The sequence below is a fragment of the Leptonotus elevatus genome, chromosome 11 (genome assembly GCF_054856555.1).
Source record: "Leptonotus elevatus isolate MCC_2025b chromosome 11, RoL_Lele_1.0, whole genome shotgun sequence".
Lineage (NCBI taxonomy): Eukaryota > Metazoa > Chordata > Actinopteri > Syngnathiformes > Syngnathidae > Leptonotus > Leptonotus elevatus.
Genome location: NC_141249.1, coordinates 12,419,196 through 12,435,421, shown reverse-complemented (window position 1 = coordinate 12,435,421; position 16,226 = coordinate 12,419,196). Strand labels below are relative to the sequence as shown.

The 16,226-nt window shown below is 39.5% G+C and overlaps 2 protein-coding genes across 6 annotated transcripts in view; both read left to right on the top strand.

Annotated features, from left to right (window-relative positions):
• myo9bl (myosin IXb-like) overlaps positions 1–10,530 on the top strand; it is a 49,184-nt gene extending 38,654 nt beyond the window's left edge. For 4 of the 5 annotated variants that reach the window (XM_086088724.1, XM_086088721.1, XM_086088722.1 and 1 more), the window contains 18 exons: positions 117–192; positions 297–382; positions 837–955; positions 1,744–1,937; positions 2,037–2,144; positions 2,222–2,392; positions 2,492–2,533; positions 2,611–2,722; positions 2,818–2,891; positions 2,984–3,176; positions 3,349–3,477; positions 3,943–4,048; positions 4,139–4,270; positions 4,628–4,751; positions 4,882–4,929; positions 6,473–6,588; positions 6,816–6,955; positions 8,864–10,530. In XM_086088724.1, coding sequence (XP_085944850.1) covers positions 117–192; positions 297–382; positions 837–955; positions 1,744–1,937; positions 2,037–2,144; positions 2,222–2,392; positions 2,492–2,533; positions 2,611–2,722; positions 2,818–2,891; positions 2,984–3,176; positions 3,349–3,477; positions 3,943–4,048; positions 4,139–4,270; positions 4,628–4,751; positions 4,882–4,929; positions 6,473–6,588; positions 6,816–6,955; positions 8,864–9,408 — 2,515 coding nt within the window. In that variant the 3' untranslated portion in view covers positions 9,409–10,530. The remainder of the gene's footprint in view (positions 1–116; positions 193–296; positions 383–836; positions 956–1,743; positions 1,938–2,036; positions 2,145–2,221; positions 2,393–2,491; positions 2,534–2,610; positions 2,723–2,817; positions 2,892–2,983; positions 3,177–3,348; positions 3,478–3,942; positions 4,049–4,138; positions 4,271–4,627; positions 4,752–4,881; positions 4,930–6,472; positions 6,589–6,815; positions 6,956–8,863) is intronic. The other variant, XM_086088725.1, reaches the window with a different exon arrangement.
• Positions 10,531–11,062: 532 nt separating this feature from the next.
• On the top strand, positions 11,063–15,362 carry use1 (unconventional SNARE in the ER 1 homolog (S. cerevisiae)). Its single transcript, XM_086090072.1, has 8 exons — positions 11,063–11,180; positions 11,654–11,703; positions 12,171–12,249; positions 12,359–12,511; positions 12,694–12,709; positions 12,829–12,850; positions 12,930–13,092; positions 13,876–15,362. The coding sequence occupies exons 1-8, from the start codon at positions 11,082–11,084 to the stop codon at positions 14,056–14,058; spliced, it is 765 nt and encodes a 254-aa protein (XP_085946198.1). The 5' UTR covers positions 11,063–11,081; the 3' UTR covers positions 14,059–15,362.
• The last annotated feature ends 864 nt before the right edge of the window (positions 15,363–16,226 follow it).

Genomic DNA, 16,226 nt, shown 5'->3' with positions numbered 1-16,226 from the left:
GTACGTTTCCTGTTATAACTGTATTCTCATATTTAGCTACCTCTTACACCACAACATGTACTACAGTACTGTATATCAAATACATGAAATGTCTCTATTACATTTTTTTTTCCCAGAAGTCAAACTGCCTCCTCCTCAATTGACAGTTTGTCTCCATGTTCTGAGGGCGCTGGTGCTCTTTTAACCAAAGAGGTATTTAAAAATTTGCAATCGTGCCATTAAAATCACAAGTTTCGTTCTCTCCATAGCCTAGCACGTTGAATATGATAAAATCCATTCTTTGTCCTATTGTGCAGATGATTTTGTCTACAGAGAGCTTAAAAGGAAGCTCCAACAGGAGGAGAAACCAAGAGGAATCAACCACCCCTTCTACACCAGACAGGTAACTGTGTTGAACACGTAGTGGTATGATGGAGCAATTTTTGAAGACTCACAAACAATACAAATCGATGTTGATTGATTAGGCTTTTTTTTAATATATATATAAATACGATTGGTCTCTTAATTGCAACACAACCTTGCTAGAAGCAGATGTTTCTATATGTAAAAAAAAAAAAAAAAGTCATCGACTAACAAATATATCTTCTCCAAATGGCTTGTAGCTCATACTCACTAATTGGAGAGCCTTCAGCTGGCTTTCTTTTTCTTCCATATGTGGTGTTGCTATGACAACATCTGGAAAAGCATTTGGTTCCTTCTGACACTGTATTGGCTCGTTTAAAAAATATATATCTATATTGTTCTTTGGTGATTTGCTGAAAACATTGTCAATTACACAATATTAACTGACTCCTTAACAATCAGTTTTAAAAAGAATTTGAATGTCAAACCTTTAGGCCAGGTGGTTTCTTCAGTAAAATCTTGAAAAAGCGACCACACAAGGAGCCTCACACTCCCGACAATGGAGACTTGACACTTGGACAGGTTCTCAACGAAAAGCCAACAGGAGGGGAAGGTAAATGATGTGCAAGTCTTCGTACTTTCATTTTATATGTTCTCATAATAAAAAATAAAAAAATCAATACAAGTTGGTGAGAGACTTGACGAGGCTCTTTACTATTAAGTGGCAGATTAAGATGATAGACATTTGAGCTCATACTTCCTGCTAAGTACATACCCCAAAGCGGATGCTGTGCCCCAAACATCTGGAAAACTGAAATGTATACAAACTGTTTAGCGGCAATCATCTTCAAACATGTCTAATTTATAGTATTAAAGATATATCAATATTTACTTTACAGGGTCTTTAACTGTGATAACGAGTGGCATATTGGACTAAGCAGCAAGGGCTTTTTCTACACCACACTAAGTTACATTTCTCATTCTGTGGGCATACTCGTACAGTGTGGATATTAAAAAATAAAAAAAAGTCATGTTGAACATTTTCCCCAAAAATGTTTGACAAATTGTTCCAAAAAAAGGAGCTTCAACTGTAATTCCATTGTGTTTTGAGTCTTCTCTCTGCTGGACTGCTGCCTGTCACATCAGTCACACTTCACGAAGTGAGAAAGAAAACACAGATGTATTATCGTTATTATTCGTGGGGTCTTAGCTAATCTTCCTGCTTGCTTTCTGAGAAAACATTGACCATTTTAGCAGCAGGCCTAATGAAAACAGATACGTTTTCCTCCAAGTGTTCCCAGTCCAGTATGAGCCTGAGAATACGGAAGGAATCTTTTCGTCACGCAATTGATTGTTGTTTTTGCAATGATGAAATATGAAAGCATTCTTTCCATCATTTAGCCCCAGCATCTGGATACCCTTTGCGACATTTATCCCAGTCCCAAGGAGAGCGTGCCAATAAAAGTTTGGGCCGTAACCCCACCATCAAGATTAGCCGTGCCACACGCGTCTCTGAGCAGTGGAACGCTTCCCTGGATCGGGAGATCACCAATGCCAATGAGCTGCGGCACCTTGATGAGTTTCTGGGGAACCAGGTACATAAGAATGAAATGGGTTGCTTACTTCATTTAGGAATTAATTGTCGTGTATTTTGACTCTGAAAAAACATGTTTTGTTTGTGCCCCCCTCTTTAGGTCAATGATTTCCGCTCCAGAGGTAAATCGCTGTCAGCCACAGAGGCCATCTTTGTAACGGCCACCTTGCAGTTCAGAGAGACTATAAAAGCCATGTATTCTCTCCCTGTAAGTCTTTATCCCACATGACACTTTAGTCTATACCTTTTGTCTTCCTCAATGGCTCTCCTCTTAATTTGAACTAGAAACCAACAATTGGCTACAAAGGTCTGATGACAGGCTACCAAAACAAAGTGATCCATCTGGCCGGTGACAAACAAAAAGGAGAAGTCCAGCTTGTGGTCAACCTGTTTCAGTCGGTGCTGGATGGCTTCATTAGAGGGGAGATGAAGAAAGAGGAAGCTGAGCCTGCCAAGGTGATAACGCACAAACCTGCTCTCGCTCATATTGTGTTATCAACTTATTTGTTACATGAAAAATAACAAATACATGCTTCTGTGCTGATTGTATTACAGCCTGCTAAAGCTCGGAAAAAGCGGCGGAAAAAAGATAAAAGTGTAGGTATCCAAATTTGAAATTGTGCATCAGTTTAATATGCCACATGATTTCTAATAGTTTCCATCTGCCTTGCCAGATGGAAAGCCCCTTGGATCACGTGTTCGTCAACTATCAGGTCAACATCATGCAGTCATGTGACCAGTGCACTTCTTTCATCTGGGGGATGGAGAAGGCCTACATGTGTAGCTGTGAGTCTTAAATTACAATTAATTACATTACATCTTGCAGGGTGACAAAAACAAAATGAATATATATACGAATGTTGACAATCCCCTTTTTACAGATTGTAAGATGGTGTGCCACAAAAAGTGCCTGAGTAAAATTGTCACGGACTGCTTCACTTTCTGTGCCAAAAAGGTATGTCTAAAGCTTCTTTAGGGATTCACTTCGGATGCAGAGCGTAGTGTGAAGTGAAGCCATTTGACCGAATGTCGGGCTAAATCCAACAGAGTGATGAAGAGTCCGGTGGCCAGCACTTTGGTGTGCGCGTGTGTCACCTGGTGAGTGAGAAGAACCCAGTTCCTATGGTCCTGGAGATGATGCTGGAGCACGTGGAGATGCAGGGCCTCTATACCGAGGGCATCTACCGCAAGTCTGGATCAGCCAACCGCATGAAAGAACTACACCAGCGACTGGAGACCGGTAAAGTGTACTCCCTCAACTTTCACTGTGGCTCTTTTTGGCAAGTATTTTTAATGTAAATGCAAACATACTGTAGGAAAATATAAAATAACCTTTACTAGGCATACATTGGAGACATTCGCACATATTGATATCAATATATTGAGATGCCCTATTGTTGTTTTTTGCTTAGACCCCCACCTCGTGTGCCTTGAAGACTACCCCATCCACACAGTTACAGGCCTGGTAAAACAGTGGCTGAGGGAGCTGCCAGACCCACTGATGACCTTCACACATTATAATGAGTTCCTGCATGCAGTAGGTGAGGATTATGACAAAAGGGGGGTGGCATTTCTTACCATATAATATATCATAAAAGAAAAATGACACCCACACATGTGGACTGATCAGTATAAAAATATGAAATTTACTAAATGGTGTGACAGGGGGTTCTTGCCCGACACCAGCAATATGGGCTTCAGAATTGCAAGGCAGGCCGTAATAAATGCTCTCCCATTTGGCTTGCCAACCCTGCTCTACTGTGTTTATGTTTCATTGTAAGTGAAGCACAAAAGTGAGGGCAGTGTGTCATGGCTAAATATGAAATAATCTTTTTTTATATACTGTAAATCACAGGTGCGACTTCTAACTTTCCTGCCTGGGCCTGCTTTCAGAATGGGACAATTAAGAGCACGATCTGTCATTTAAATCACCTCACAAAGCTGGAATGTCATTCTTTCAACAGGTTTACTACAGAGCAATGTTTTATTGCCTTATTTGTATTCAGAGCTGCCAGATAAGCAGGAGCAACTCTATGCCATCTACAAAGTGCTGGAGGAGCTTCCGACAGCAAACTACAACACACTGGAGAGGCTCGTCTTCCACCTTGTCAGGTCAAAATTCACTTCTATTGTCGGAATTTGCTTGAAAAATATGTTTTCAAGGTAATCTACATATTGATCTTTTTCTACATGTCCTTACAGGGTGTGTAAAGAGGAAACTCACAACCGCATGTCTCCTAACTCCTTGGCCATTGTCTTCGCTCCGTGCATCCTGCGCTGCCCAGATAGCGCGGACCCACTTCTTAGCATGAAAGACGTCGCCAAGACCACCACGTAAGACCACAATACAACGAACCCTCATTTATCGCAGTTCGAGACCCATACGTGAGACAAGACCATAAAAAAATAATGAAAAAAAATTTACAGTTTGGCCCCTCTACATATTTTAAAAATGCATTTTAACTTTTTAAAACACCGCATACAAGCATAATTTAATCTACAAACATCAACAACAAAAGTCAACTAACAGTATAATGCAAAACACCACAGGAAGGCTGATGAAAGTAAGCGTAGATATTACAATAATTCTAAACATTAAACAACTGCTGCTTAACACACACAGAGCAGCAACTCATACAAAGACAATATACAGGATATACTTATATTCTCTATTATTATTATTACTCGAAGATGCGTGGAGATGCTGATCAGCGAGCAGATCAGACGCTACAATGAAAAGATGGAGGAGATCGAGCAGCTGGAGTATGCAGAGACTCTGGCTGTCAACAAGCTCAAAATCAAGAGACAGAACACGGTGAGGGTCTAAAACGGCATCTCAGTGTCACTTGCGTTTCTTTCATTCAGTGTCTTCTCAAAGTGAGTGCTAACATCTCCCCGGACAAATTAATCACCCTCTTGGGTCCATCTTCCCTGTCTCTCCTTAGCACAACTGGCAATTACCTCTCAGGTTCTCAGCTCCTTACAAAGGAGTGGTATGTATCATCCAGTTCTCCTGGTCAAGTAGATCTAGCAGACGTAGCCTTGCAGTATGCTACTTTGTTTGCCATGCAAAAGGAGCTGACCTGTGCATGGCATAATAGATGTGGGTGATGCTATATACCCTCTTTTTCTTAGTCATTCGGTTTGAACTAATCCCCACCCCATAATCCTCCACCATACTAACCGGTTGTAGTTTGCATGTTTCTGATGGTTGTGATAAGGGGCCATTGCTATGCGATGCTGAGGAAAAGATGCTAGTAGATTGTTGTTCTTCCTCTTTAGAACGTGACATTAAAGAAATTGATAACCATTATGCATGTTGTTGTAAAGAACACGCTCTGGAAGTATTCACTCGTTGGCTGCGTACTGTACATCTTCCTTCATAAAGTCCTCAATTCTTTCTTGAAGGTGAATGGGTTAGGGCTATTTTGGTTGTCGGGTATTATTTTTCAGAGATGTATTGGACTGTTGTGGAGAAGCATGAATCTATCAAGCAATCTGCTTGTTTCTTTACTAACACCATCTTCTCTGTGTTTCAGATGTGGTTACAGTCTCGTGTGGTTTACTTTATGCATGTTGATAAACACAAAAACTCAGTGGAACCTCGAAATTTGAACATGTTTGTCTGGATTTTGAAACCGATTTCCTCAAAGGAATCTTAATGACGCTATAACAAAACAAAAAAAGTTAACGGTAATACAGTAAAATCTTGTGATTAAAATGCTACAGTGTAAAATATGCCCCCCCCCCTCCCCCCAATATTTTATTTTGTATCTTTACTTGTATATAATACAGTGTCTTGATTTTACTTGTATCATTAATTTAATTGTCCTGATTTTACTGGTATCGTTAATTTTCAGAGTGAATAATATGAATGAATTCAAAACAAACCAATTAAGTATAAATTAAGTCCTGCTTTTAAAAACAATTTTCCTTTCCTATACGTGTGATATGTCTTTCTAAATATTTTTCAAAATTGTGTTCTTGTACTCTACGCTCTTTTAGTGATTTTAGTAAACTATTTTTTAGTTCTTTATTTGCCGTTTACATTTCTAACTGGAACTACCTTTTAATTTTGTACATTAAATGATATGTGAGGCATACTTACATTGAGAGTTACATTGTGTATGAAATGCAGTAAAAATCAGTGATTAATTTCTTCTTCTTTTTCTTTTTTAGCAACCCTAGGTGTACTGATAACCATCTATTCCAAACAACGCGAACATTTTTACTTTCTTATTAAGCCCCCTGTGTATAGTATCCCCTTTAATTTTAGATGTTTTTTTCCCCAAAAATGACTGTTCATAGGATTTTACTAGATTTAACTAGACTAGGTGCTACATTAACAACAAAAATACATGACTCTTGATCATGTAAAAACTTGTTGGGGTGGATTATAGGCCAGCCATGCTTTATCCACAACTGCTTTAGTTGCATGCTGAGCTGACGTTTGAATTTAGAGGTTCCGCTGTAGTTAATAGAGCCTGTGGCCAATGATAAATCGATTGGGTTGTAACTGCAGTGTTGCTTTGACAGGTGCATGAAAAAGCCAGTTCAGAACTCAAAGTTGTCCCTGAGAACGAGCCTCTGGACTCGGACTCGGAGGCTGAGAAGAACTTGGTGGAACGTATCAAGTCCATCAAGCAGGAGAAGTAAGCATGCTTGCTTGAGTTTTTTCACTGTAAGGTCCGTTTGAGCCTTTTTCAATGAAACTTCACATTCATTCAGTATAAATTATACTGAAGTACGTATTGGTCAAGCTCCCACACTTATTTATTCTGCTACAGTGGTGACTGAGTGATTCTGATGAGGACACTGGAGAGTACCCACCACTGTTTTTAACGAGTCTCTAGATTCTCTAATGTGAACTCTTCCCCAGAGTGGATCTGGCTTGCCGCTTACCAGAGCTGGAGCAGCCCGGTTCAGACCAGGAGAACTTGGACTCCGAAGCCTCGCTGAGCTCTGAAAGCCTCTTGGACGAGCAGCAGCGTTCTTCCACTCTTAACTCTGAGCCCGAAGGTCAGTTTTCAGTCAGTGTCTGCTTTGTCTGTCCGGTCATGTCCGTCTGTCTCTGTCGCCTGTGGCTTTCTGACCAGACCTCGGGGCCGTTGGGGTGGGCCCTTCCTGTCTTTTGTGGTGCAGGTCTGGACCAGTGATGGTGATGGGAGCGGTGCCGTCTGCTCTATAGCAAAGCAGGTTGTACCACCAGCAATTTTTTGCGTGTATGCACGTGTATGGCACAGAAGCATGCGCAAACATTTTCACTAGGAAAATGATGGGATATGCTGGAGAAATGTGTCCTCTGCATAATTATGTCTAATATTTTGCAACTTCGTAAGTCTTCCTGCTGTCTGCATCTTCTCTAACCTAAGATGAAGAAAGCTTTGTTTGCGCACGGTGGCAGTGTCAAATTAAATGTGAATTAATTAATTAATTAAATATTTGGTGTTGGTAAGGGCATCTGATTGGTTATTTTTCCTCGGGTATGACGGTTTCTTAAAAATCTAATTAGACGGGCAAGTTGGGGCCAGAGAGGGATGATTTTATTTATTTATTTATTTTTTACAGATCATTTACTAATATACTACTATCAGTTTGAACCATTTTCATACTTCAAACTCTTCCTTTAAAAGTACCTAAAATTACTACTTTATTCTTCTAATCATTCAGGTTTCTTCTTGAATAATTACAACTGTATGTCCTTGATGTCTTTGTGAAATGTTTTTCTTTTCCCGTGTCGGCATAGTACTACTTTGGCTTGTAAGTATTATCAGTGTGTAGTACTGTTTTTATTTATTTATTTTTAATTTATTTTTGTTGTTGCTCAAATTTAACACCACTCATCATCTTCAAATGAGTTGCATTTGTAAGTGCTGCTACAGTTTCCTGGAGTGTGGGACATAATTATAAATTACATAAAATCAATAGGATCAATGCAAAAGTTATATGAAAAAATTCCTGCCTTTTCAAAGAGAATGAGAATGACCATCATAGAAGAAAATCAATGCAAACATGCGGTACAGTTACAATAATAAGACACTCTGGTTCCACCAGGTCAACAAGGATGCACTTGGGTTGGTGCCCCCCCCCTTTTTTTTTTATTTTTTATGTGTTGAACCCTAATATAGATCTAAACATGGAACAAAATGGTATCAAAGGAAACGCAGGTAAACTATTTGGACATTCTAGCGCCCTCTGCTGTCGACTGAAATTGACGCCAAAGTGTCCTTGGGCTGCATTGCACAATGTCAATTTCTGTTGACGGCAGAGGACCATCGAATAACAAAATGGCTGCAGAAAACGGTGAACTCATTTGCTTTATTCCTATTTCACTAATATGAACATATGATAAAGAAAACTTTTGAAGTGTTTCCCTTTCAGATACATATTCAGTAATGTTTTTGTTGTTAATCTTTCCAAAGGCTGAATTTTTGTGACTTGTGTCACATCTCATTTTTGCTGACATTGGGCCAAAACTTACTGTCCAAATTTGGTCAATTTGTTATTTTTTCCATAATTCCATACTATTGGAGAGTCCCCACATGGGTCTGCTATTTTTTATTTATATATATATATATATATATATATATATTTATTTATTTATTTATTTATTTTTTACAAATGATTAAGCAATCTAAAGTGTTTAAAATTGGCTGGCGTTCTTCAACGACACAATGCTATCGACTCAACAAAATTTTTTGTTGTTTCCAGTGATTTGATAATGTTGGTATACCAAATGAAGCGTTTGTCCAATAATTAACCCATTTGCATGACAAATAATTTCCTTACTGGGCCTCCCACATACAGCATATTGCATGAACCACAATTGCATGATCCTCTAATTGTACACCTTTCCTGTAATCGTATCTTGTTTCTATTAAGGAACTTTGCCGAAACCATTTTAACGCTGTCTTCCCTCTCTTCCAGTTGAAGTTGGCCTTCAGCAGAGGAGATACAAGCTAGCGTACCCAGCCAAGCCATCCCACCTGGCGCAGAGAGCATCACTCCCTGGTGGACTTGTGTGTCTGCAACAAATCACCCCTTCTGGCTCTTCCTCATCTGTGTCCAGCTCCTCCTCTTCAATGTCCTTCAACGCTACCTGCAGGCACCAGCTGCAACGCCGCAATCCCGTCATCCCGGACACGGTTAAACTGCCTCCGGGTGTTCTCGCCCAGCCAGTGAGCTCGGGTCAAAGACGGGCTTCCTGCCCACATGAAAAGCGTTCGTTTCACTACTTTGTGAAGAGAAGGGAGCAACCAGGCCGCCGTAAAGACAGCACCCAATCCCTCTACCTCGACAGGCCCGAGTGTGACCTGTTGACCCATTTCTCCTCCAGCCCGCCTTCTCCTTCCTCCTCGTCCATCTCTATGGCGACACAGTGTCCGCCACACCAGCACAACGAGATGCCAGCCTCGGAGGACCGTAGACACGCTTCTGACCCAGACATACCTTATATGGACAATGATGTCTGACCAGGAAGGAGATTTTTGGTTGATTTGGGAGCTACACAGATTACAATCTGTGGCAACTAATTGGCATTTAATATAAGTGGACTTGTTGCCATGCACCTTTTTGTAAGATATTTTTTTTTCCAATATGCCAGGTTGCGTAGCCTCTTAATGGTGGACCAGCAAATGTCTTTGTGCCCCACCCGCCCCCATTCATTTGTGCTAATTTAAAATCCCTGTTGCACTTTGTTTTTTCTTAGTTCTCCGAATGAAAAAGTGAAGCCAATATGCTCACTAAAATATACTAGCTTGTGCCTTAATGCTAGAAAACTTCTATGTCTTTTTATTGTCTTGTTCATGCAGCGGTGGGGAACCCATGTCCCACAAGAGTATTTGAGGGTATGCAATTCTAAAAACATGTAAAGCCAGAAAACATTTAACCCAGCATTTTTTTTGCCATCTTTGAAGCACATTTCTTTTGTCAAAAATTTAGCACGGCCCACAGAATTTTATAAAAACTGAAAAGGCCCCAACAGGAGTCACCGATAACTTAACAGTTTGCACAGAGATTGAGTGTGAAGGGTTGTCTGCCTTCATGTGCCCTGTGATGGCCCAGAAAGGGAAAAAAGGTTCCCCACCTGTGCTTAATGTTCACCCGTTTTGTTTAATGTGTTTTTTGTTTTTTTTGTTTTGTTTTTTTTGTTTTTTTAGGGGGAGGGATTTCTCACTCTTTGATTTGTACAAAACCTGGAATTGTGTTCATGTTGTGACGGATTATACAGGTGTCACATCGTTCTACTCGACCTGCTGGACATCAAACATCAGATAGGAAGTCATTGCCCTCACGTAGCAACGGGAGACGCGAGCAGCACACGCCACTTTTTCCTTTAAAAAGAAAACAGAAAAAACACGCTATGATGTCTTTGACCTCACTTTTCTACGTTGCTTCACTTGAAATGTTCTGCCGCAGTGTTGCGTTGGCCAACTTCGTTTTAATACTAATGTTCCTCTCTGACTGCTGTTGAATGTTTGCCTTGAACTTGGCCAAGTTTTGTTACCAGAGAGTGTATGGTTGGGACTGAATGGCATCAAGTGTAATGGCTATTAGTATTAACATGACAATACAGAACATGATGCTTGTTGTTACATCTGCCACGACTGGTGTGTGTTTATCGGGTCAATCGTCATTGCACAATACAAAAACCTGATTAAGCAGACAGTCTGTCATGAGACGACCAGCTCAAGAATGATGTTATAGTCATCATCTACCATCAACTCTCACTGTTAATCGAGGTAAGTAGATAGCCTACAGTCAAACCTCCAGTCTGTTTAGTGATGCTGGTTGACGTTTTCTAGTTGCCAAGCATTTTTTCCCCATAAGAAATTATGCAAAGGTGAAATCTGTTCCAGTCCCAAATTCGTTCATAAGGCCGTTAATTAATAACAGTATTAATTAAAGCTAAATAAAGCAGTCGCTCTTTGAAGACACCTGACTTACTGGGCAGTCAGACGTTTTAACAAATAAGACTGCTTGAATTACGCTTGAGTAAGAATTAGGTTCGTGTCTATGTAAGTTAGAAAATGCACTACGTGAGAGTTAATTCGTTTTCATGTTTCGCGCTACGTTTTTTTTTAAAGCTCATCCCGCCGCTTTTTCTGTGACGTCATTTAAGCGCGACACCCGGTTGTCTTCTGTCATGGCTTCCAGATTAGAAATCAACTTCGTCCGTTTATTGTCTCGCTGTGAGTCAATAGCTTCGGAAAAACGGGGCGAGGCTGAATGGAGACTGGGGAAGGTAAAGTAACCCAACGACGGGTCAAGAAATAAAATAATTTGTGGTTTGTTTTACGCAGTCGTTTGCAAAATTTAGCATGGCTGTTGTTAGCATTTAGGCATTTAGCCTCTCGGTTAGCCACGTCGTCACTGAAACCACTGCCAATGCATTTGAGCAACTTTTCACCTTTTGTTAATATTAATGTAAACCCTGACGCACTTTTCTTAACAAGTATTTATTCCAAATAGTGTGGACCTAGATTATTTCATTTTTGCATCTAGTTTCAGATGTCATCCCTGTCACATTGGAATATAAAACAAATGCATCATTTTTAACAATTACGTACACGTGACTACAAAAGATGCTCCCTCCTCCCCTATAATGCTCGATTCTGCTGGAATTCTTGAGAGAACGTTAGTTTCGATAATTTGTTTAAATGCCTGTCATTTCAAACTATAAAAGTAAAGTAGTTGCTGTTTATTTGCTCTCCTCAGTATGTTGGTGCCTTGGAGGAGATGTTAGTGGCTCTGAGGAAAAGCATGAGGTGACACCATCGCACTGCACTCTCTTTTTTACAACATAAATTGAGTTAATTCACACATTTAAAAATTCATTGTTTTCTTCACGTTTATTGTTTTTGCAATAGTTGACGTTTTCATTAAATGCGAAGTGCGGATTTGCATGCAGGCAAATATCCCTGACGTCCTAGACTCTGCTTTTTGTTTTATTTCATTTATTCATTCATCTTCCAGGGTTTTTGTTGTTGTTGTAAAATTAACATGTCATTCATTAATTAAATACATTATCACACACTGACAGGTACATTTCAATTAATTAGAATGTTGAAGAAAAGTTATTTTTAGTCTGATTTAAAAATAATAATAATAATAATTCATATAATTACGATTCATAATAATCAGGACTCTGTATCGACAGATACTCAAGTGACCCAGACTCGGCGCTATCCATACCATCCCTGGTATTTATTTAATTTCTGTTCTTTTTACTCAGCAAACCCACACCAGAAGTGCTGACAGAATACACAAGAAAGGTGGATTTTTTGAAGGGCCTTCTAGAAGCAGAGAAGCTGGTCAGTAGTCACCCCTTAAAATGGCTGACATCTGTTATTTTATTTGATTTTAAAATTATTATTATTATTATTATTTGGGAAGTCATGGCTCTTCTGTTCTCAACCACAGTCATCGCCAGCGGAAAAGGCTTTAGCCAATCAGTTCCTCGCCCCTGGCCGAACTCCAACTATAGCAAACGAGAGAATGGCTGCCACTAAAACGGTTCACATGCAGACCAAAGCCCGATGTACGGGGGAAATGAGGGATGAGCTGCTTGGCACGGTAGGAACGACTGTGATGTGAAAGAACCACGCCAAAATATCTGGCTGCACTAATATAATTGTTTACAATGGTAAAGATAGCATAGCTCAATTTGGTGATAAATTGCTGCTGTTGTATTGAGTCCTATTTGTGCATTGATTGTTTTGAACATGTCGACTACTATGACCTCTTTGTCATTACAGGGCTTTTCAAACAAAGGTAAGCCTTTGGTTTCATTGAAATGCAACTTCACTTCTCCAATTTGTATGTCAAATGTTGGCTTTTTAAACAGTATATACTATTTAGTTTACATAACTGTCCCCCTTTTGTTTCTATAGAAACGGATTTGCGAAACAGAAGGTAAAGAATTTCATTAGGCTTTACAGTTTTAGCTCCATTGGACAGAAGGGTGGCACTAAATGTTTGATTGGTCCCTCAGAGGTTTGCCTCTGGACGAGCGTCAGTCGGCCGCAGAGCTGGACGCCATCTTGCAGCATCAACACAACCTGCAGGAGAAAATCGCAGAGGAAATGCTCAACTTGGCCAGGAACTTGAAAAACAACACACTGGCTGCACAGAGCATCATCAAACAGGACAATCAGGTGCATGTGCAAAGTAGTCAAGACACTCGATGAGTCAGTATCTGCTTTTGCCGCTAGGGAGCGCTATAAGACAAGTATTCGAATTATTTCACTGGGGGGGAACAATCTGACCTCTTTGTAATCTAAAGGTCTTGCCAAAAGTTTTTGGAGACATTTTTGCAATGTCCCCTGATAAGAAAAAAGTCTTAATTTTATTATTTTTGATTATATTATTATATTTTTGGGGGGACAAGGTCATAATCTGGAGGGGGAAAAAGTACTATTTCCTGAAAATATATTTTTTAATATATTATTTTTCGTGTGGGGTGGGGATAACAAAAAATAATAAGAACAAACACACCTTTTTATTGTCTAAAAAAATAGCCTTTAGTCCTAAAAAAAATTTACTTAATTGCTACAGTATGCTTTTGTTCTGAAAGAAAAATAATAATAATTCAGAGATGTTATAATAAATCATAATTATGCCTAAGCTCTTAATTTGGATGTAGATGTTAGGAGGAGAAATTGGTTTATAATGCTTGTTTTAGGGGCGTTCCGGTGGCCATACTTAGGGTTGCACTTTTTTTTTTTTAAAGTCATACAAGTAAAACATTTAGTGAAAATCATTTTATGTATCTGCAAGCTATCAAGAAAATTAGTACGTCAAATAAGGTTCACCTGTAAAGATGATTTCACCCAAAAGCCAAATATTCCCAATTCTTTGAGAGTCCTAATTGTCTTTTTTGTTTTTTGTTGTTGTGTTTTTCAATTTCTCACCAAGCGGTGTCTCCCTCCACCTTTCAGACTTTGGGCCAGTCGATGCATCAGGCCGACGTCAACTTCGAGAAACTGAAGACTGAGTCGGAGCGATTGGAGCAGCATGCCAAGAAGTCGGTCAACTGGCTGCTGTGGCTCATGCTCATCCTGGTCTCGTTCACCTTCATCAGCATGATCCTCTTCATCAGACTCTTCCCCAGGCTCAGATGATGAAGTGTCCTCCTCCCCTAAAGACTTCAAAGTTCTCCACAGATCTGTATGTGATGCAATGCAATTTCACCTCCGGTCAAAGGATCCCTTTAAGTGGACCGCTTGTCTAACTTCAGTATTAGTTGTTCTAAACCAATCATGACTAGACACATAGCTCTGCAATGTGGATGGATACTCATTGTTCAGTAATCTCATCATGTCCGCTTCCAGTCATCGTACATTTTCTAAATAATGAACACTTAAGTTCATGACGCAAACTGCAATCCAGTGTGTCTTGAGGTTGAATTTATTACACTTAAACTTGCTCATCTGAAGTAATTAAATAGAAAAACACTCACCAGACAATTTAAAAGGTACACACCAGCACAATCTAAAAAAATATGATCGAAACCAAGAGATGTATTCAATATTCTACCTTTTTTATAATATATAATCATGCACAATTTATGCAGCGCGGTGGCCTGGTGAATGGTATATGGTGTGTGATAACCAGGAAGTCGGAAGTCCCGCCTCTGTGGCATATACCCCACAGCATGTGTACTTCACAGGTTTGAATATGGCCTCCGGCCTTCTGATATGGAGTTATGTTTTCCCCATGCTTTTCTGGATTGTCTCTGAATACTTCAGCTTCCTACCCCAGTCACAAACACGCAGTTAGGTTCATGGAAGACTCTAAATTGACAAGCAAAATATCATTTTTGTATATATTTTTTTGCACTGGTAGTAACGCACTACATTGGACAGAAAGCTGTAAGTAATTCTTATGATCAATTGAGACGAACACACAACTGTTCAACATTGTAGGAGGGTGGCACACCGGCCAAGGTATTTAATTGTTGAGTATCCAGACACTGTGCATGTTTAAGGTCATGTTAAACTGTCACTGTCCACTTGCATTGGGGCTAAGTAAGGCATTGAGTCAGCAGATTACACAGTGGTGAAGGAAAAGCAGTCACAGTCACAATTTTCCATCAAGTAGCCAAGATCAGCCTTGTCATACTACTAATGCATATATGCTGGATATAAAAAGTCTACACACCCCTGTTCAAATGCCCCCAAAATGTCGCCGAGATAAATGTTAAAACTTTCTCCACCATTAACGCGACCTGACTTTTAGGACTCAGTTGAAAACAAATGCAATCATTTCGAGAGGGGAAGTAAAAATAAACTGAGATGTGGGGATATGGCTGTTTTTAGAATTAAGCAACCACATTAAAACTCATTTTAAATGGGTCAGCACGCACCTGCTACCGTTTAAAGTGCTTCTGATTAACCCTGAATAAAGTTCATCTGTTCTAATGGGAGCTAGCAGAACCCTGACTGTTCATAATTCTTTCTATCTTATATCGTAAATAACATTTTGAGGTTGGCTTCCCTTTTAACTCATTCACTGCCATTGACGGCAATAGACGTCAAAAATTCATTTTACTATTAGTTAAACATTTTTTTCTACTTTTGTTATGAGTGTGAAAACCTTTTTTTTTTATTGAACATTTAGTACAGATATAAAATTTGTGATTAATTGTGAGTTAACTAGTGAAGTCATGCGATTAATGCCATTTAAAATTGTAACCGCCTGACGCCCCTAATTTTTAATAATTCTTTTTTTTTATCGCGTCAGCCGATTAATTTTTTTAATTGTAATGAATCACATGACTTCAATAATTAACTCACGATTAATCAGTAATTTTATATCTGTTCTAAATATAATTTTTTTGTTTTTGTTTTAAATGTACTGGTCCATTCATAAATCAAACACATGTGATTGTTGCCGTTCAGCTTCTTGTCAGTGAACAGCATATTGTGCAAAATGTCCTGCAACACTGAATAGTTGGGCAAATTCATTTTAAAAGCAGGCATTTTGCTAAAAAAAAATTACGTGGAACGTGGATGTACTTAATGAATTGTCCAGTGGAGTGTATGTGCAGTATATACAGTATGCCAGTCCTTGTAAATATGTTGTGTTGGTTTATTACACGAGTGCTCTTCTGAGGCTGTGTGCGTCAATCTCTCTTCTGAATGTCACGTTTTGAGTGCATTGTTTGTGCGTAACAATAATAGCGCTTGCAGTGACTTCCAGCGTCAGGCGTGGCCTCCGGCTAATGACAGATAGTAACCTCAGTGACCCAAACGAAGCTCTCTACTCATTTGGAATTGGAAGTGATCAG

What these genes read in the sequence shown, in the direction of transcription:
- use1 (XM_086090072.1), top strand. Translation starts at nt 11,082, where the DNA reads ATGGCTTCCAGATTAGAAATCAACTTCGTCCGTTTATTGTCTCGCTGT. An exon ending in GCTCTGAGGAAAAGCATGAG is followed by an intron (nt 11,704 to 12,170) that starts GTGACACCATCG and finishes CTTTTTACTCAG; the next exon opens with CAAACCCACACCAGAAGTGC. An exon ending in TTCTAGAAGCAGAGAAGCTG is followed by an intron (nt 12,250 to 12,358) that starts GTCAGTAGTCAC and finishes TCTCAACCACAG; the next exon opens with TCATCGCCAGCGGAAAAGGC.